This window comes from Tachypleus tridentatus, chromosome 12, assembly GCF_004210375.1.
Source record: "Tachypleus tridentatus isolate NWPU-2018 chromosome 12, ASM421037v1, whole genome shotgun sequence".
In the NCBI taxonomy this organism is placed as follows: domain Eukaryota; kingdom Metazoa; phylum Arthropoda; class Merostomata; order Xiphosura; family Limulidae; genus Tachypleus; species Tachypleus tridentatus.
In genome coordinates, this window is record NC_134836.1 from 128,833,361 (window position 1) to 128,855,524 (window position 22,164).

The 22,164-nt window shown below is 33.9% G+C and overlaps 1 protein-coding gene across 1 annotated transcript in view; it reads right to left on the bottom strand.

Moving 5' to 3' along the window:
- Positions 1 to 6,724: 6,724 nt before the first annotated feature.
- LOC143235779 (hemocytin-like) overlaps positions 6,725 to 22,164 on the bottom strand; it is a 39,152-nt gene continuing 23,712 nt past the window's right edge. The window contains exons 10-16 of the mRNA XM_076473981.1: positions 20,067 to 20,156; positions 18,402 to 18,524; positions 16,181 to 16,273; positions 14,735 to 14,860; positions 9,736 to 9,790; positions 7,730 to 7,880; positions 6,725 to 7,132 (exon numbers count right to left, since the gene is read on the bottom strand). Of these exons, the coding sequence (XP_076330096.1) occupies positions 7,780 to 7,880; positions 9,736 to 9,790; positions 14,735 to 14,860; positions 16,181 to 16,273; positions 18,402 to 18,524; positions 20,067 to 20,156 (588 nt within the window). The 3' untranslated portion in view covers positions 6,725 to 7,132; positions 7,730 to 7,779. The remainder of the gene's footprint in view (positions 7,133 to 7,729; positions 7,881 to 9,735; positions 9,791 to 14,734; positions 14,861 to 16,180; positions 16,274 to 18,401; positions 18,525 to 20,066; positions 20,157 to 22,164) is intronic.

Here is a 22,164-nt window from a genome sequence, read left to right on the forward strand (position 1 = left end):
AAGAATTAATGATTTAGTATTGGTGCACAGAGAAAGCAACTACCAAACAAGAAATGATGGTTTTGTAGTGGTGCACAGAGAGAGCAGCTACCAAACAAGAAGTGATGGTTTAGTAGTGGTGAACAGATAGAGCATCTACGAAAGAAGAAGTGATGGTCTAGTGTTGGTGCACAGGGGGTGTTTCTACCAAAAAGAAGTGATGGTTTAGTATTGCTGCACATGGAGAGCATCTGTGAAAGAATAAGTGATGGTTTTGTAACGGTGCACAGAGAGAGCATATACGAAAGAAGAAGTGATGATTTAGTATTGGTGCACAGAGAAAGCATCTAATAAAGAAGAACTAATGGTTTACTAGTGGTGAAGAGAGGTAGCATCTGACAAACAAGAACTAATGGTTTAGGTGTGGTACATAGAGAGAGCATGTACCAAACAAGAAGTGATGGTTTAGTTGTGGTGCACGGAGATAGCATCTACCGAACAAGAAGTAATGGTTTAGTAGTGGTGCACAGAGAGAGCATCAACCAAACAAGAAGTGACGGTTTAGTGTTGGTGCACAGGGGGTGTTTCTACCAAAAATAAGTGATGGTTTAGTAGTGGTGAACAGATAGAGCATCTACGAAAGAAGAAGTGATGTTCTAGTGTTGGTGCACAGGGGGAGTTTCTACCATAAAGAAGTGATGGTTTAGTATTGCTGCACATGGAGAGCATCTATGAAAGAATAAGTGATGGTTTTGTAACGGTGCACAGAGAGAGCATATACGAAACAAGAAGTGATGATTTAGTATTGGTGCACAGAGAAAGCATCTAACAAACAAGAACTAATGGTTTACTAGTGGTAAAGAGAGGTAGCATCTAACAAACAAGAACTAATGGTTTAGGTGTGGTACACAGAGAGAGCATCTACCGAGCAAGAAGTGATGGTTTACTAGTGGTGCACGAAAAGAGCATCTGTCGAATAAAAATTGATGTTTTAGTGTTGGTGCACAGAGAGAACATCTACCAAAAAAGAAATGACGGTTTAGAAGTGGTGCACGGAGAGAGCTTCTATGAAACAAGATGTGATGGTTTTGTTGTGGAGCACGGAGAGCGCATCTGCCACACAAGAAATGATGGTTTAGGAGTGGTGCACAGAGACAGCATCTACCAAACAAGTATTAATGGCTTAGTAGTGGTTCACGGAGACAGCATCTACCAAAGAAGAAGTGTCGGTTTAGTAGTGGTGCAAAAAGAGTACATCTATCAAACAAGAAGTATTAGTCTAGTGTAGGTGCACAGAGAGAGCATCCACCAAACAAGAAGTTTTGGTTTGGTATTGGTGCACAGAGAGCATCTACCAAATCAGAAATGACGGTTTAGAAATAGTGCACGGAGAAAGCTTCTACCCATTAAGAAGTAATGGTTTAGTAGTGGTACACAGAGAAAGAACCTACAAAACAACAAGTGATTTTTAGTAGTGGTGCACAGAGAGAGCAGCTGCCAAACAAAAAGTGATGATTTAGTAGAGGTGCACGGAGATCTTATCTACTAAACAAGATGTAAAGGACTAATAGTGGTTCCCAAAGAGAGCATCTTCCAAACAAAAAGTGATGGACTGGTAGTGGTGCACAGAGAATGCTTCTACGAAACAATAATTGATGGTCTAGTGTTGGTACACAAAGAGAGCTTCATCCAAACAAGAAGATGGTTTAGTAGCGGTGCCCAGAGAAAGCATTTACGAAGGAAGAACTGATGGTTTAGTGTTGCTGCACACAGGGAGTTTCTCACAAAAAGAAGTGATTGCTTAGTAGTTCTGCACATAGAGAGCATCTATCAAAGAAAAAGTGATTGTTTTGTAGCGGTGCACGGTGAGAGCATATACGAAACAAGAAGTGATGATTTAGTATTGATGCACAGAGAGAGCATCAACCAAACAAGAAGTGATGGTTAGTAGTGGTGAACAAATAGAGCATCTAACAAACTAGAAGTGATGGTCTAGTTTTGGTGCACCGAGAGAGCATCTGCCAAACAAAAAGTGATAGTTTATTAGTGGTGTACAGAGAAAGCATCTACCAAACAAGAAGTGATGGTTTACTAGTGGTACATGGAGAGCATTTACAAACAAGAAGTTATGGTTTAGTTATGGTGCAGAGAGGGAACATCTAACGAACATAAACTAATGGTTTAGTTGTGGTGCACAGACAGAACATTTACCAAACAAGAAGTGATGGATTAGTACTGGTGCACAGAGAGAGCATCTACCAAACAAAAATGATAGTTTAGTAGTGGTGCACAGAGAGTTCATCTGCCAAACAAGATGTGATGGTTTAATAGTGGTACAGAGAGGAATCATCTGACAATCATCAACTAATGGTTTAGTAGTGGTGCACAGACAGAACATGTACCAAACAAGATGTGATAGTTTAGTTGTGGTGCACAGAGAGAGCATCTGCCAAACAAGAAGTGATGATTTAGTAGTGGTGTACAGAGAGAGCATCTGCCAAAGAAGAAGTGATGATTTAGTAGTGGTGTACAGAGAGAGCATCTGCCAAAGAAGAAGTGATGATTTAGTAGTGGTGTACAGAGAGAGCATCTACCAAAGAAGAAGTGATGATTTAGTAGTGGTGTACAGAGAGAGCATCTGCCAAACAAGAAGTGATGATTTAGTAGTGGTGTACAGAGAGCATCTACCAAAGAAGAAGTGATGATTTAGTAGTGGTGTACAGAGAGAGCATCTGCCAAACAAGAAGTGATGATTTAGTAGTGGTGTACAGAGAGAGCATCTACCAAAGAAGAAGTGATGATTTAGTAGTGGTGCACAGAGAAAGCATCTACCTAACAAGATGTAATGGTTTAGACGTGGTGCACGTAGAGAGCATCTTCCAAACAAGAAGTTATGGTTTAGTAGTGGTGCACAGAGAGAGCATCTGCCAAACAAGAAGTGATGATTTAGTAGTGGTGTACAGAGAGAGCATCTGCCAAAGAAGAAGTGATGATTTAGTAGTGGTGTACAGAGAGAGCATCTGCCAAAGAAGAAGTGATGATTTAGTAGTGGTGTACAGAGAGAGCATCTACCAAAGAAGAAGTGATGATTTAGTAGTGGTGTACAGAGAGAGCATCTGCCAAACAAGAAGTGATGATTTAGTAGTGGTGTACAGAGAGAGCATCTACCAAAGAAGAAGTGATGATTTAGTAGTGGTGCACAGAGAAAGCATCTACCTAACAAGATGTAATGGTTTAGACGTGGTGCACGTAGAGAGCATCTTCCAAACAAGAAGTTATGGTTTAGTAGTGGTGAACAGAGAGAGCATCAACCAAACAAGAAGTGACGTTTTTGTAGTGGTGCACAGAGAAAGCATCTACCTAACAAGATGTAATGGTTTAGACGTGGTGCACGTAGAGAGCATCTTCCAAACAAGAAGTTATGGTTTAGTAGTGGTGCACAGAGAGAGCATCTGCCAAACAAGAAGTGATGATTTAGTAGTGGTGTACAGAGAGAGCATCTGCCAAAGAAGAAGTGATGATTTAGTAGTGGTGTACAGAGAAAGCATCTACCAAACAAGAAGTGATGGTTTAGTAGTGGTGTACAGAGAGCATGTTCCAAACAAGAAGTGATGGTTTAGTAGTGCTCTACAGAGAAAGCATCTACCAAACAAGAAGTGATGATTTAGCAGTTGTTCACAGGGAGATCATCTATCACACAATAGGTGCTGATTTAGTATTGGTGCTCAGAGAGAGCTATGTGTATCATGTGATAGTAATGCTCTAGTGTTAGGGGAGAAATTAAGCATGATGATTTGCATGATAGACATGCTGAAATCTTTGATTCCAATAGGAAGTTGGAGAAGGTTGGTGGAATACATTATAAGGAAAGTATCGCAGGTTACTGCTTTTGCAGATGAGGCTAAGGGTGTATATTTGGTATATCTGAATTTTTGGAAAGGATTAGACAAGGTGCTATATAAAAGACTAGTAAATAATATCGATATGTTTGGAGGATAACAGCAAATTGGCTAGATGGAAGAAAATAGAGGGTTGTTACGAATAGTTTATTGAAACCAGATTATTCTCACAAGCGGGGTACCTGAGGCTCTGTCTTAAAACCTTTGCTTAGTCACATTGATGAAGAAATGGTCAATAGATTAGTTCAATTTGCAGATGATATTGGGATCTTGAGTGTTGTTAGCTGTGAAGATGCTGCTGCTCCTGCTTTACAAAAGGATTTAGATCATTTAGTGAGTTTGGCAAATAAATAACAGATGGGTTTTAATTATGATAAATGTAAGATAATGTTTGTGGGTTATCATAATTTGAATACTAAGTTTAATTTGGTTTGGAATAGCCTTAAAAGTGTCATAAAAGAGAGCTTGGTGTAATAATAGATCATTCTTTTAAGCCATCCAAGCAGCGTGCTATTTTTTGTGGTTAGACAAATAGGAGTTTAGATTATAACTACAGAAATATTGAATATAAATCTAAAGAGGTTATAATTTTATTGTACAAGTCACTGTTTAAACCACATTTGGATTATTGTGTTCAATTTTGGGTTCCTTCCCTCAAGAAATACATTGGAATGTTGGAAAGGGTTCAGAGAAGGGTTACCATGACGATGTATGGGTTAGAGGGTTATTGTTTTCTCTCTTTTTTTCAAGAGAAAGCACTTTGAGAGGTTTCAACTTTTTTTCATATTTAACAGTAAGTCCAACAGACACAAATATATATTTTGGCAGGGTAAGAGTTATCTGCTGTTAAAAAAAGTTTCATTTTTCTAACAGCCATTTGAGTTAGTTCCCTTTCAATGCTGTAGAAGCAGTAAATGTAAGTCAGTTTTAAAAAAAGCTTGTTAAGTATATGAATGACAAGGGCTGTCTTTACAATGTTTTAATTATTTCAAATAAATTTAGAGGATGGAACACCTGAGATGGACCAAAATATTAAGTTGAGACAATAAGGTTATTTACTGTTAGGAAAACATTTATGATGAGGGAATTTTGTAGGTAAACATATTTAGTGTTAAGAAGGGAGTTGTGACAATAACAGTATTTAATGTTAGGAAGAGAGTTGCAACAATAAGGGTATTCAGTGTGAGGGAGTTGTGACAATAACAGTATTTAGTATTAAGAAGGGAGTTGTCACAATAACAGTACTTAATGTTAGGAAGGGAGTTGTGACAATAACAGTATTTAATGTTAGGAAGGGAGTTGCAACAATAAGGGTATTCAGTGTGAGGAAGGGAGGTGGACAATAAGGGTACTTAGTATTAGGAAGGGAGGTGGACAATAAGGGTATTTAGTATTAAAAAGGGAGGTGGACAATAAGGGTATTTAGTATTAGGAAGGGAGGTGGACAATAAGGGTATTTAGTATTAGGAAGGGAGGTGGACAATAAGGGTATTTAGTTTTAAAAGGGAGGTGGACAATAAGGGTATTTAGTATTAGGAAGGGACGTGGACAATAAAGGGTATTTAGTATTAGGAAGGGAGTTGTGACAATAAAGGGTATTTAGTGTTATGAGAAGACTTTTGAAGGCTAATGTTCTTATCACTCATAAGAATGAAGAAAGCTTGTAGTAGCATACTATGAAATACATAGAGAATACAATCTATTAAATAGTGTTGGTTATAACTCATAATAGATTTTCACGGATACAATCTCCTGTGTCGTGCTGGTTATAACCCATGTTAGATTTTGATAGATACAATCCACTGTGTAGTGCTGGTAGATTTTGTTGGATACTACTCACCATGTAACAGTGGTTATAATTCCTGTTATAAATATCTTTGTAAAATACAGAAGTAACTGTCTATTACATCACATCATTGTAGTTACTTTAGAAAGAAATCTAATATCTCAGTGGCCATCTAAAGATAAAATTATAACCACATACTATTGTATTTCATATGAGAACTTATATAAAAATTACTATCACTATTCAAGCCTAAATGCTTTAGTCACTGCTATTGATCTAAATATTCCTTCCCAAGAAAACACGTACAAGTTAAAAATATCCTGAAGAGATAAAGGTATAAACTGATTGTTGTTGACATGTTTTTAACCTAAAAGTTTTCATTTTATTTGTTTTGAATTTTGCACAAAGCTAAATGAGAGCTATTTGCAATAGCTGTTCCTAAATTATTAGTGAAAGGCTAAAGGGAAGGTAGCTAGTTATCCACTGCCAATCCTTGGACTACCGTTTTACCCCCACATCTGAAAAAGGAAGAATGTTTGGTGGAATGGGATTTGAACCTGAGATCCACAGGTTGAAAGTCAAACACTATAATTGCTCAGCCATGCCAGGCTATGACTTGTGGACAACATGAATTAAACTAATTATGCTTAATCAAAATATGAACAAAACTTTACCAAAATAATGTGAGTACAGTTCATTCAACTTAACTGTTAAAAAAATCGAACCTATTTTCCAATAGATTTATAAGTAAGTTCAGTTGGTGTTATTATTTGTCTGTTAATATAGTTTTCGATGTAATTCTTGAACTCTTTTAATTTATCACAAAATACTGGAACTAAAATTTATATTTTCATCTGCAGAATAATACACTCTGAGAATACATGTAAAGCCAAAATGTTCATTACATTATAACTCTCCAACTAATTTTCAGTTACAATTGATCTTGGGATCTTTAAATGTGCAAGACAAAAAAATACAGATTTGTTATTCTACAATTTACAAGTAAGGTTAAGACCAAAATAATATTTAAACATCGAATGTAAGACTAATTCATAAAACATGTATTAAAATTGTATTTTTATTATTCAAAAACTAAATACAAAGAAATAGATGACATATTTTTTAATTTTCCATTATTTATAATAAAAAAAAAGACAAACAGCTAACACCATGATTGAAACATTCAAGAACTGTTAAGAAAACATTGGTGGTTACAAATGCATATATTTTTGAAACTGTTAAAAACTCATAAGGTAAAAAACAGAGTTAAAAAGTTTAGGATATTATTTGAGAGGAGTAGGAAGTAATATCTCCTTTCCATACTGTCCACATTCAGTACAGACACAATCCTTCGGTTGGAAAAATGTTTTCTTCAGTTCACTTCCATCTTCACAATCCAAAATGATCTCTCGTTTAACTGACCCACTGGCTGTACAACAGTCACAGGAGCTCACAAAGGTGTCTTGTTCTAAACAGAGAAAATTATAATAACATCACCTTATGCAGTGAACAACCTCAGACAGTAAAAACACAATAGGAAAGTGCTTGTCTTTAGTATGGAGACTACACATCTGTTTTTACTATGGAGACTATATATTTATCTTTGCTTTGTAGAATAAATACCTGTCTGTTATGAGACTAGTTACTTATTTTCACTATGGAGGATAGATATTTATCTTCATTCTTGAGACTAAATATCTGTATATTATGTGAATAGTTACCTATCTTCACTATTAAAGCAACACATTTATCTTCAATCCAGTACTAGTTACATATCTCCATTATACACACTAAATACCTGTCTGCTATGAGATAAGTTACCTGTCTTCACATAGAGACTAGATATTTATCTTCATTATAAACACTAAATATCTGTATGTTATGAGACTAGTTACCTACCTTCACCACAGAGACTAGATATTTATCTTCATTATAAACACTACATATCTGTATGTCACATCCTAATACTTAAAGAGATACTTATGAAAATCATAATTATTCAAAAGACACAAAAGTGTAATTGCGCCGAGAAAAGTTGAAACACTGACTAAATAACTTCACATACTTGGTGAGTAAACAGTGGATGACTTGCAGTGACCTCTACACTCAACCAGATCAGAAATGGGTTTTGTTAGTGCACGTTCCTCGGTTTCTTTCATACATCTTGAAGAAATTTACTGTTTCAACTTTAGGAACTCGCATTGGAACACACGTGCCTGTAACAGAAATCCCAATTAAAAGTAAGTCTACTTTTAAACACAGTTTTTAAGAGTATAAAAATATGGCATGGAAATAAATGCATGTGTAGCATGAATGATAAATAAGTCTAATTATAAAGAAAGTCTTAAGAGAATAAAAATATTGTATAAAACCAGATACACATTTGAAATAAATCATAATAGTAACAAGTTATCTTCTTAAAAACAAAATCAAGACATATTAACATAAAAATAAAACAGTAAATCTGTATACCTAATATGAAGTATTTTTGAATGATTAAAACAATAAAACTTTGAAGAGTTAAAAAAAAACAACATTAATTTTATGACATGTGTGCTTCATTTGACTATCTGTCACCACTTTATGGGAATTTAAAAAGTAAACATTACTATTTGTAGTGTAAAGTTGAGCCATTAATATATCTTAATAATTAAAACAGCAGTTACTGATTGTTTGTTTGGTGTTTATTGGTGCATAGGTATTAGGCTATGTACATCAAATAACCAGTAAAAATAAAATTTAAGTAAATTCATTATAACTTAGAGCTTAAAACATTAGTAATGTGAACAGTGTCAACATCATCAATGATACTGCCCAGCATCAGGGGTGAACCTATATAAAATAAATTTCTAAAATATTGCTGTCTCTAATGGTCATAATGATGGTACGATAGACCACACATTGGAGCATCTGTCCAGATAAAATAAAACAATGAGTTAAAAAAACGTGACTAATGCATGCATAGCCTAGCCAGGAGAACTTCCTCCTCTGATCCTTATGGAAACAAGACAGTGAAAGAGAAACAGAAGGTTTGATTTGGAAAAGCTTTTTATTACATTGCTCACTCCAAGTCAATTGCCAACTGGCACAGAACTGAGCCTTGAAAACAGAGCCTTACTCCATGTATGGAACGAGCATGACAGTGATAGCACCATAGCAGCAGCCTTAGCAACTGTGTCAGCAAGCTTGTTCCCTCAAACACCAACTGGATAGAAGTAGATGATATAGAGAAATGGGCTAGATGGTTTTCTTGATGAGAACAGGGTGACAACTAATGTGAAGGTATTCCAGGGGGCTAAGTAAGTTGGTATAAATCTGTGAAGTTCGTCTTAATACTGAACATTGCTGTTCCTGATGTAAAGATTGGTTTGTGTTGAATTTAGCGCAAAGTTACAAGAAGGTTATCTGAGCTAGTTGTCCCTAATTTAGTAGTGTAAGATAAGAGGGTAGGCAGCTAGTCATCACCACCCACTGCCAACTCTTGGGCTACTATTTTACCAATGAATAGTGGTATTGACCGTCACATTATAACTCCCCCATGGCTGAAAGGGTGAGCATGTTTGGTGTGACAGGGATTCAAACCTGCGACCCTCAGATTATGAGTCGAGTGCCTTTACAACCTGGCCATGCCGATGATGTACAGAAGCATTAAGATAATATCTTAACACCGAGACAGTTTTTGTTGTTTTTTCTGGTGAACAATATTTACATAATCTTAATATTGAACATTGCTATTCCTCATGTACAGAACCATTAAGATAATATCTTAACACCGAGACAGTTTTTGTTGTTTTTTTCTGGTGAACAATATTCACATAATCTTAATATTGAACATTGTTATTCCTCATGTACAGAAGCATTAAGATAATATCTTAACACTGAGACAGTTTTTGTTTTTTTCTGGTGAACAATATTCACGTAATCTTAATATTGAACATTGCCAATCGTTGAACACTGATATTAACTTTAAAATTTATGACACAATTTTCCACAATTAAATTCCTATTAACTTTCTTTTTCAAATATTTTAAGAGAAGCATCTGTCTAATCATATTTACGTTAATAACTTACCTGGTATAAAACGACATTTCTTACAACAGCCAAAGTCATCAAATACAATATCTTCCTGGTCAACAAAAGATGATAAACCATTAACAAATTGCAATAAAGAAAGAACATTTTGATTTGATTTTCTCTGTTACAAATGTCATAATGGTTTGAGAATTAATTATATATATAATTTTTTAAATTACATATGTTAGAAAAGTTCCCTACAATTTCAGAATTGCTTGCATCAAAAATGATATTATTTGTATAATTTGATACCTTTTTTATATTAGGAAAGTCATTACGTTTGAGAATTGTTCACCATTAACATATTATTTCTCTAACTTGTATTTCTTTATTATTTAAAAAACTTATCCAAGTTTGAAAACTGTTTATAGTTTCTTCATATTAACTTCTGATTAGACAAAGCTATTTAGTGTGATGCACATCAGACAAAGCTATTTAGTGTGATGCACAGCAGACAAAGCTATTTAGTGTAATGCACATCAGACAAAGCTATTTGGTGTGATGCACATCAGACAAAGCTATTTGGTGTGATGCACATCAGACAAAGCTATTTGGTGTGATGCACATCAGACAAAGCTATTTAGTGTGATGCACATCAGACAAAGCTATTTAGTGTGATGCACATCAGACAAAGCTATTTAGTGTGATGCACATTAGACAAAGCTATTTAGTGTGATGCACATCAGACAAAGCTATTTAGTGTGATGCACATCAGACAAAGCTATTTAGTGTGATGCACATCAGACAAAGCTATTTAGTGTGATGCACATCAGACAAAGCTATTTAGTGTGATGCACATTAGACAAAGCTATTTAGTGTGATGCACATTAGACAAAGCTATTTAGTGTGATGCACATTAGACAAAGCTATTTAGTGTGATGCACATCACACAAAGCTATTTAGGGTGATGCACATTAGACAAAGCTATTTAGTGTGATGTACATCAGACAAAGCTATTTAGTTTGATGCACATTAGACAAAGCTATTTAGTGTGATGCACATTAGAAAAGCTATTTAGTGTGATGCACATCAGACAAAGCTATTTAGTGTGATGCACATTAGACAAAGCTATTTAGTGTGATGCACATCACACAAAGCTATTTAGTGTGATGCACATTAGACAAAGCTATTTAGTGTGATGCACATCAGACAAAGCTATTTAGTGTGATGCACATTAGACAAAGCTATTTAGTGTGATGCACATCACACAAAGCTATTTAGTGTGATGCACATCACACAAAGCTATTTAGTGTGATGCACATCAGACAAAGCTATTTAGTGTGATGCACATTAGACAAAGCTATTTAGTGTGATGCACATTAGACAAAGCTATTTAGTGTGATGCACATCACACAAAGCTATTTAGTGTGATGCACATTAGACAAAGCTATTTAGTGTGATGCACATTAGACAAAGCTATTTAGTGTGATGCACATCACACAAAGCTATTTAGGGTGATGCACATTAGACAAAGCTATTTAGTGTGATGCACATCAGACAAAGCTATTTAGTGTGATGCACATCAGACAAAGCTATTTAGTGTGATGCACATCAGACAAAGCTATTTAGTGTGATGCACATCAGACAAAGCTATTTAGTGTGATGTACATCAGACAAAGCTATTTAGTGTGATGCACATCACACAAAGCTATTTAGTGTGATGCACATCAGACAAAGCTATTTAGTGTGATGCACATCACACAAAGCTATTTAGTGTGATGCACATTAGACAAAGCTATTTAGGGTGATGCACATTAGACAAAGCTATTTAGTGTGTGATGCACATCAGAGACAAAGCTATTTAGTGTGATGCACATCTACAGACAAAGCTATTTAGTGTGATGCACATCAGACAAAGCTATTTAGTGTGATGCACATTAGACAAAGCTATTTAGTGTGATGCACATTAGACAAAGCTATTTAGTGTGATGCACATTAGACAAAGCTATTTAGTGTGATGCACATTAGACAAAGCTATTTAGTGTGATGCACATTAGACAAAGCTATTTAGTGTGATGCACATCACACAAAGCTATTTAGGGTGATGCACATTAGACAAAGCTATTTAGTGTGATGTACATCAGACAAAGCTATTTAGTTTGATGCACATTAGACAAAGCTATTTAGTGTGATGCACATTAGACAAAGCTATTTAGTGTGATGCACATCAGACAAAGCTATTTAGTGTGATGCACATTAGACAAAAGCTATTTAGTGTGATGCACATCACACAAAGCTATTTAGTGTGATGCACATTAGACAAAGCTATTTAGTGTGATGCACATCAGACAAAGCTATTTAGTGTGATGCACATTAGACAAAGCTATTTAGTGTGATGCACATCACACAAAGCTATTTTAGTGTGATGCACATCACACAAAGCTATTTAGTGTGATGCACATCAGACAAAGCTATTTAGTGTGATGCACATTAGACAAAGCTATTTAGTGTGATGCACATTAGACAAAGCTATTTAGTGTGATGCACATCACACAAAGCTATTTAGTGTGATGCACATTAGACAAAGCTATTTAGTGTGATGCACATTAGACAAAGCTATTTAGTGTGATGCACATCACACAAAGCTATTTAGGGTGATGCACATTAGACAAAGCTATTTAGTGTGATGCACATCAGACAAAGCTATTTAGTGTGATGCACATCAGACAAAGCTATTTAGTGTGATGTACATCAGACAAAGCTATTTAGTGTGATGCACATTAGACAAAGCTATTTAGTGTGATGCACATCAGACAAAGCTATTTAGTGTGATGCACATCAGACAAAGCTATTTAGTGTGATGTACATCAGACAAAGCTATTTAGTGTGATGCACATCACACAAAGCTATTTAGTGTGATGCACATCAGACAAAGCTATTTAGTGTGATGCACATCACACAAAGCTATTTAGTGTGATGCACATTAGACAAAGCTATTTAGGGTGATGCACATTAGACAAAGCTATTTAGGGTGATGCACATTAGACAAAGCTATTTAGTGTGATGCACATCAGACAAAGCTATTTAGTGTGATGCACATCAGACAAAGCTATTTAGTGTGATGTACATCAGACAAAGCTATTTAGTGTGATGTACATCAGACAAAGCTATTTAGTGTGATGCACATTAGACAAAGCTATTTAATGTGATGCACATCAGACAAAGCTATTTAGTGTGATGCACAGCAGACAAAGCTATTTAGTGTAATGCACATCAGACAAAGCTATTTGGTGTAATGCACATTAGACAAAGCTATTTAGTGTGATGCACATCAGACAAAGCTATTTAGTGTGATGTACATCAGACAAAGCTATTTAGTGTGATGCACATCAGACAAAGCTATTTAGTGTGATGTACATCAGACAAAGCTATTTAGTGTGATGCACATCAGACAAAGCTATTTAGTGTGATGTACATCAGACAAAGCTATTTAGTGTGATGCACAGCAGACAAAGCTATTTAGTGTAATGCACATCAGACAAAGCTATTTGGTGTAATGCACATTAGACAAAGCTATTTAGTGTGATGTACATCAGACAAAGCTATTTAGTGTGATGCACATCAGACAAAGCTATTTAGTGTGATGTACATCAGACAAAGCTATTTAGTGTGATGCACATCAGACAAAGCTATTTAGTGTGATGCACACATTCAATCTAATTATTAATATCAGTGATAAATTAAACTTTTGTTACATTTCTAATTACAAATAATGTTTCTTTGTATTTTCAGCTGTAATATTTAATGTGTTCAGTGACATTTGAATATGATGATGAGAAACACATATTAAAGTTTGGACTTGGTTTGACAGGGTAATGAACAACTGTATAATCAAATTAAAACACTGTATATTTGTTACTATATTAAACTGATAAAAATTGCCGTTTTTTACCCATTAAAACCACCTAAAACTCTTTGAGATTTGTCTCAGATTTAAATACATATATTAAGCCAGCAATGACAAAACAAGATGCATAATGTGGTATAATAATAATGACATTTGATATACAAAAGAGAACAAATAATTTTAAAAAACCAACAACAAGTATTGTACTATGCCTTAGTATAACCAGTATTTCTAATGAAAGCGGCAAAAAATAATATACTATCTTACTTGGGAGAAAATGGAACACAACATCAGTGGTTGGAATTTCATAGAAATAAATTTCTTGGAAAAAGTAAACTTGATTATACACATCTCTGACTTTCCTTAAAACTCTGCCTTCCCCTTTTTTGACAGAAGCATAAAAGATGCAATTCCTCTAACTGAAGTTTCTTTGTTATGATTTCTTAAATTTTCTTATATCTTAGAAAATGTTATTACAGTTTGGGAACTGTTTACATATGTTTAAGAAAATATGTTTTCTTTAATTTCATTTTCTTTTTGTACCCTGAATTTTTAAGGTTTGAAAGCAGGATAATTTTGAAACACACATTGTTTACTTTAACATAGCTGAGTTATACATATTTTATAAATATATAAATATCTAGAGTTGGATAACTCATACATAAGTACCATTAGATCTAAGTTTGTTATGAAGAAAGACTAACATTTTCAGGTCTGCATTACTTACAAAACAAACTATTTGTTGTTAAGCACAATACTAATAATACTGGGAGCAATACAGAGAAGGGAAATTACTATTACGTGATAGGCTAGAACTAGTTTGAAAGTATTTTCAGTAAAAATGGACATCAATATAAACAATTACTCAGGTGTATTAATTAATGTTCTAATAATAAAAGACTAACAATGTGTCTAAAGGTCCAGCTAACTGAAAAGTATATACAAGTTAAGCCTACATTAATTTACAAAATATCAACAGTAAAATTAATTAAATAAGAAAATCAAAAATCAGTTACATTACCTGATATTTTACAAATTACAATCACCTTTTATTTATCATGAAACAGTGATTTCTAATAAGAATACATACACAAAAGATGATTAAATGAATAGAATACAACTGATCACTTAGGTTACAACAAAATATACCTTAGGACAAGTGTCAGGAATGGGAAGACATTCTCGTTTTACAAAAAGAGTTTGGATTGTGCCATTTTTTTCTATACATTCTGCTTCATAACAAGGCTTTTCTGTAGAGTTCCATTTCACTCCAACCTCACATACAAAATAAGAAAGATATTTAAACAAAGTTCCAACTTAAGGTACATATCAGTATCCCAGCTGCAGACAGTTTTAACTAAGTCATATAGTTATGGAGCTTGTCCTTCAAAAATTAAAATTAATACTATGATAATAACTACAACTTAAAAAAAAACATTATTTGATTCAAACTTGGCATAAATAACATATACATTAAAATAGAAAATATTCTTCTGTTATTAAAGTAATATATTACTTAAAAATGCTATATAAATACAGTTTAAAAAAGTATAATGGTGTTAATTTGTTAACAAACAGAGAACTTTTAGGCCTTTTTTGCCTTTTTCCACAAGGAATAATAAAACTTTGTGAAGCTAGTTTTGTATTCATTTAAATAGATTAAAAATAATAAGAATTATACATATATAAACATTTTCAAAAGCACACATCGAAAAGAACCTGACATCTGCACATTCAAACAACGATCACCTGTACATACCTGATGTGCACATTCAAACAACAATCACCTGTACATACCTGATGTGCACATTTAAACAACAATCACCTGTACATACCTGACAAGTACACATTTAAACAACAATCACCTGTACATACCTGATGTGTGCACATTCAAACAATGATCACCTGTACACACCTGATATGTATACATTCAAACAACGACCATCTGTACATAGCTGACAAGTACACATTCAAACAATGACCACCTGCACATACCTGACAAGTACACATTCAAACAACGACTATCTGTACATAGCTGACAAGTACACATTCAAACAATGACCACCTGCACATACCTGACAAGTACACATTCAAACAACGATCACCTGTACATACCTGACAAGTACACATTCAAAAAATGATCACCTATACATACCTGACAAGTACACATTCAAACAATCACCTGTACATACATGACAAGTACACATTCAAACAACAATCACCTGTACACACCTGATATGTACACATTCAAACAATGACCATCTGTACACAACCTTTGTTTCAATGATTAATTTGGAAGTCTCAAAACCAGCCAAAACAACAATGAGTATTCATTAAGCATGTTTTTTGCCTTACCTGAGAACTATGAAAAATTTCATCATAGATAACAATACAATACTTAAGTAAATTGGTGGAGATAATATATTATGTTAGTTCTAACTCTTATCTGACTAAATAAAATTACTACAACTACTGAGTGTTATATATTTTTGTATATATTGATTACATATTGTAGGACATTTCACGAAAACTTTGTTAAGAAAACAAGTAACACTTGTGGAAATGAATCAATAACAACAGGACATAATTTAATACCTGATAGACTTGTCCATTCTCTTCACAAGCAACAATCTTACAATGTCCACAACAATCAGGTGAGTCAGGAGCTGGTTCAACATACTCAGCAAACTAAAAGACAAAATGTAAACACTGTTACTAGAACATGAACACATGTATGAATCTTTGTAATGTTGGAAAGAACACTAATATATCACTTTACATTTAAAGAACATGATTAAAATACTTATTGTCAATCATACAATGTCTATGATGTTGAAAATACTATTAACAAACCTACTCATTGCAGATGTCACATGTATGGTTCACATTCTGATACAGAAAATAATATTAACAAACCTACTCATTGAAGATGTCACATGTATGGTTCACATTCTGATACAGAAAATACTATTAACAAACCTACTCATTGCAGATGTCACATGTATGGTTCACATTCTGATACAGAAAATACTATTAACAAACCTACTCATTGCAGATGTCACATGTATGGTTCACATTCTGATACAGAAAATAATATTAACAAACCTACTCATTGAAGATGTCACATGTATAGCTCACATTCTGATACAGAAAATACTATTAACAAACCTACTCATTGCAGATGTCACATGTATGGTTCACATTCTGATACAGAAAATACTATTAACAAACCTACTCATTGCAGATGTCACATGTATGGTTCACATTCTGATACAGAAAATACTATTAACAAACATACTCATTGCAGATGTCACATGTATGGTTCACATTCTGATACAGAAAATACTATTAACAAACCTACTCATTGCAGATGTCACATGTATGGTTCACATTCTGATACAGAAAATACTATTAACAAACCTACTCATTGCAGATGTCACATGTATAGCTCACATTCTGATACAGAAAATACTATTAACAAACCTACTCATTGCAGATGTCACATATGTGTCACCTACTGATACTGAAAATACTATTAAGAAACCTATTTACTTCAGCTGTCACATATATTAGTCACATTCTGATATTGAAAATACTATTAACCAACATATTCACATCAGCTGTCACATATATGGGTCATATTCTGATGTTAAAGACACTATTAATTAAACTACATATTGTAGCTGTCACACATATGGGTCACATTTCCATCCTGAAAATACTATTAACAAACCTATACACTGCTGCTGTCACACATATGTGACACATTCTGATATTGAAAATACTATTAACTAACCTATACACTGCAGCTGTCACACATATGTGACACATTCTCATGCTAAAAATACTATTAACTAACCTATACACATCAGCTGTCACACATATGTGATACATTCTGATATTGAAAATACTATTAACTAACCTATACACTGCTGCTGTCACACATATGTGACACATTCTGATATTGAAAATACTATTAACTAACCTATACACTGCTGCTGTCACACATATGTGACACATTCTGATATTGAAGATACTATTAACTAACCTATACACTGCTGCTGTCACACATATGGGTCACATTCTCATGCTCAAAACACTATTAACAAATCTATTCACATCACCTGTCACACATATGTGACACATTCTCATGCTCAAAATACTATTAACAAATCTATTCACATCAGCTGTCACACATATGTGATACATTCTTATGCTCAAAATACTATTAACAAATGTATTCACATCAGCTGTCACATATATGTGACACATTCTGACATTGAAAATACTATTAACAAACCTATTCACTGAAGCTGTCAGATATGTGGGGCACATTCTGATTTTCAAAATACTATTAACTAACAAATTCACTGCAGCTGTCACATACATGGGTCACATTCTGATACTGAAAATACTATAAACAAATCTATACACTGAAGCTATCACATATATGGCTCACTTTCTGATGTTGAAAATATTATTGTCATCTTACATTGTGTGAATACCGAATTTAAAAAGTGTACACTTGTCCTTTTATATTGTGTGAATACTGAACTTAAAAAGTGTACACTTGTCATCTTACATTGTGTGAATACTGAACTTAAAAAGTGTACACTTGTCCTTTTATATTGTGTGAATACTGAACTTAAAAAGTGTACATTTGTCATCTTACATTGTGTGAATACTGAACTTAAAAAGTGTACACTTGTCATCTTATTTTGTATGTAAATACTAAATTTAAATAGAAGCACCATACATCTGACATGAAATAAGCCTGTTTGCTGGGAAGTGGTTATATCAACTGAAATAAACTTACTGGTGGACAATCTTTCTTACAGGTAGTTATCTGTTCAACTTTTTGTACTTCCCCATTTGGAGCTGTTACACACTTGTACTTCTTGCACTTATCACCATCTGGAGATGGCCAACTGTCACCAGCCTAGAACATACAAGAGATGTTACAGTTATGTTCATGAGAAGATAGTCAACTGTAACCAACCTAGAATGTACAAGGGTTGTTACAGTTATGTTCATGAGAGGATAGTCAACTGTAACCAACCTAGAATGTACAAGGGTTGTTACAGTTATGTCTATGAGAAGATGGCTGTCACAAACCTAAAACATACAAAATAAGTTACAGTTTTGTCCCAGAGGAGATGGTAAACTGTCACCAACCTAGAGCATACAAGATTGTCACAGTTATGTCCCAGAGAAGATGGCCATCTGTCAACAACCTACAACATATAAGGGATGTTACAGTTACGTTCATGAGAATATTGCCAACTGTCACCAACCTAGAACATACAAGATTGTCACAGTTATGTCCCAGAGAAGATGGCCAACTGTCATCAACCAAGAAAATTCAGGGAATGTTACAGTTACATTCATGAGAAGATGGTCAACTGTCACCAACCAAGAAAATTCAGGGAATGTTACAGTTACATTCATGAGAAGATGGCCAACTGTCATCAACCAAGAAAATTCAGGGAATGTTACAGTTACATTCATGAGAAGATGGCCAACTGTCATCAACCAAGAAAATTCAGGGAATGTTACAGTTACATTCATGAGAAGATGGTCAACTGTCATCAACCAAGAAAATTCAGGGAATGTTACAGTTACATTCATGAGAAGATGGTCAACTGTCACCAACCACGAAAATTCAGGGAATGTTACAGTTACATTCATGAGAAGATGGTCAACTGTCACCAACCACGAAAATTCAGGGAATGTTACAGTTACATTCATGAGAAGATGGTCAACTGTCACCAACCTGGAATATCTAAGATTGTCACAGTTATGTCCCAGAGAAGATGGTCATCTGTCACCAACCTACATAAAAGGGATGTTACAGTTATGTTCATGAGAAGATGGCTAACTGTCACCAACTTGGAACACCAAAGGGATGTTACACTTTTCTACACTATGAGACCACAAAATGTCACCACCCTAGTCCATAAAAGGGATGTTATGCTTATCTATACCAGGAGATGGCCAACTCTCACCAACCTAGAAATACAAGGGATATTAAATTTTGTTTAATTAGATAAGTAGTTAAGAACATAACAGTTGGAATTACAATGTTATAACATATAATGTTAATAATCTTCTAATTCAGCTTGGTATGAAGCTTGTTGGAAATTAACATGTTAAATAGCAGTGAATAACATCTTCAGAGTGAGCGAAAGCATTCAAAAGATAGGAGACAAGAACAAGGCACAGAAACATATTTCATTTTAATTTAAGAGTTTTAGTTTGATGTTTACACTTTACAGAATGTTTTCAACATTAAAATCATTTTTGTAAAACATTTCAATAAATCAGTAAACTGACTAAAATTATATATTTTTTAGGCTTGAGATGAAGACTTTATATGTATCTGCAAAAGTTTCAAACATTGAGATCTATTTTACAACATATCTGTTGCCATTTAAATATTTATAGAAAATGAAAAATTATTTTAATGTACTACATTACTCACAATGTAAGTGTGGTTTCCATGTTTACAGCGTAAACGTCGGAATTTTGGACAACAGGCTCCAGGCACATTTTCTTCTACCCGAACATAATCCTAAAGTTACAAAAATAATTCTAAATTTGTGTGGATGGTTTAAAATTATGAATTATTTAACATCAGAAGATATGAATTTTGTTATAATTACAATGATACAGTCCTCAAAGATCAACAGCAGATTTTCAACTCAAGAATCCAACAAACATTTCAATTTTAAATTGATTTGCTCTGAAAATACAAACAAACAACGCTAAAAATGTTTACAAAAATGATCCTACTAGTTCTTCTTTCCAAAATACAGTTGTTTGTTATAATGCATTTAAAAGTACCAACCCAAATGGATACTCTTCCATTTGTAAGCCTAGTGATCTTTCACAATAAATTTTGTGGCTAACATTTTCAGACTCAACATCATTATACAATTATTTGTAGCTAACTTTATCAACCTCAGCAATATTACTTATGTGGTTAACTTTATAAGACTGAACATCGTTATATAATTATTTACGTGGTTAACTTTATCATACTCAACACCATTATATAATTATTTATGTGGTTAACTACATCATACTCAACACCATTATATAATTATTTATGTGGTTAACTACATCATACTCAACACCATTACATAATTATTTATGTGGTTAACTACATCATACTCAACACCATTACATAATTATTTATGTGGTTAAATACATCATACTCAACACCATTACATAATTATTTATGTGGTTAACTACATCATACTCAACACCATTATATGTATGCAAAAAAGGCTCGTTTCAGAAGAGAAAATATTTTAAGTAGAAGAGCGAACAATGTTTCGACCTTCTTCGGTCATCGTCAGGTTCACAAAGAAAGAAAGAGGTAACTGACCGGAAGCTGACCACATGTTTGGAAGGAGTTGTGTAACTGAGTGCTGGAATGTAGAGGGCGGTGTTAGATGTTTGATTATATATTTTTATATTATTTATTTTATTATATTTAATATAGGTATAAAGGCGTTCCTTTATATTGGTTTATTTTGTGTTTAAGTTGTTGTATAAGTAAGGCTTCTTTAATTTTGCGTTTGTTTATGTTTGTTTCTTTATTTAGTATTTGAGTGTTTTCTATGGTTATGTTGTGTTTATTTGACTTGCAGTGTTCGAAAGCATGTGAAGGTGACTTTTTATGTTCTTTGAATCTGGTTTCCATTTTTCTACTTGTTTCTCCAATATAGAAGTCGTGGCAGTTATCACATTGTATTTTATAAATAATGTTGGTGTGGTGTTTGTCAGTGTAGTTTTTACATAGTATAGACCTCAGTTTTGTGCCTGGTTTTTGAATAAATTTGGTATTAACTAGAATGTCATATTTTGTTACTAATTTTTGCCAAATGTTGGTTATTTGCCTGCTGATGTCAGGAATATATGGTATACAGCAGTATATGGTTTTGTGATTTTTTGATTCGTGAGATATATTTACTTTTGTTGGTTGATTTTGCTTTCTGTCTAGGTGTGTGCGTATAATGTTTTCTATGGTTTGTGGAGGAAACTTATCGATGTTGATGAAGTACTGTTTTATTTTGTCTAATTCATCGTTAATTTTACCTGGCAAGCATAGTTTTCTGGCTGTGTTTATTTGGTCTCATAATATGTTGAGTTTTTGTTTTGTTTTGTGTGCTGAGTCCCAAGAAATGTATAGTCCAGTATGGGTGATTTTTCGGTGGATTTCTGTTTTGAATTGTGTGTCAGTTCTTGTAATTTTGAGGTAAATAAATGATATTTGATTGCTTTCTTCTTGTTCACATGTGAAGTTAATGTTGGGATGTATAGAGGTAATGTGATTGAAAAAATTAAGTACGTGTTCTGTATATTTGAATCCTGCAAACGTGTCATCTACATATCTGTACCAGTATAGTGGTGGATGTAATGCTGTGTTAATTGCTTGTGTTTCAACTTGTGTCATAAAAATATTGGTTAGAACTGGTGACACTGGGTTGCTCATGCTTAGGCCATTTGTTTGTATATAGTTGTGGTTGTTGAACATGAAGTTTGTCTTCATTGTGGTGAATTCTATGAGGGTT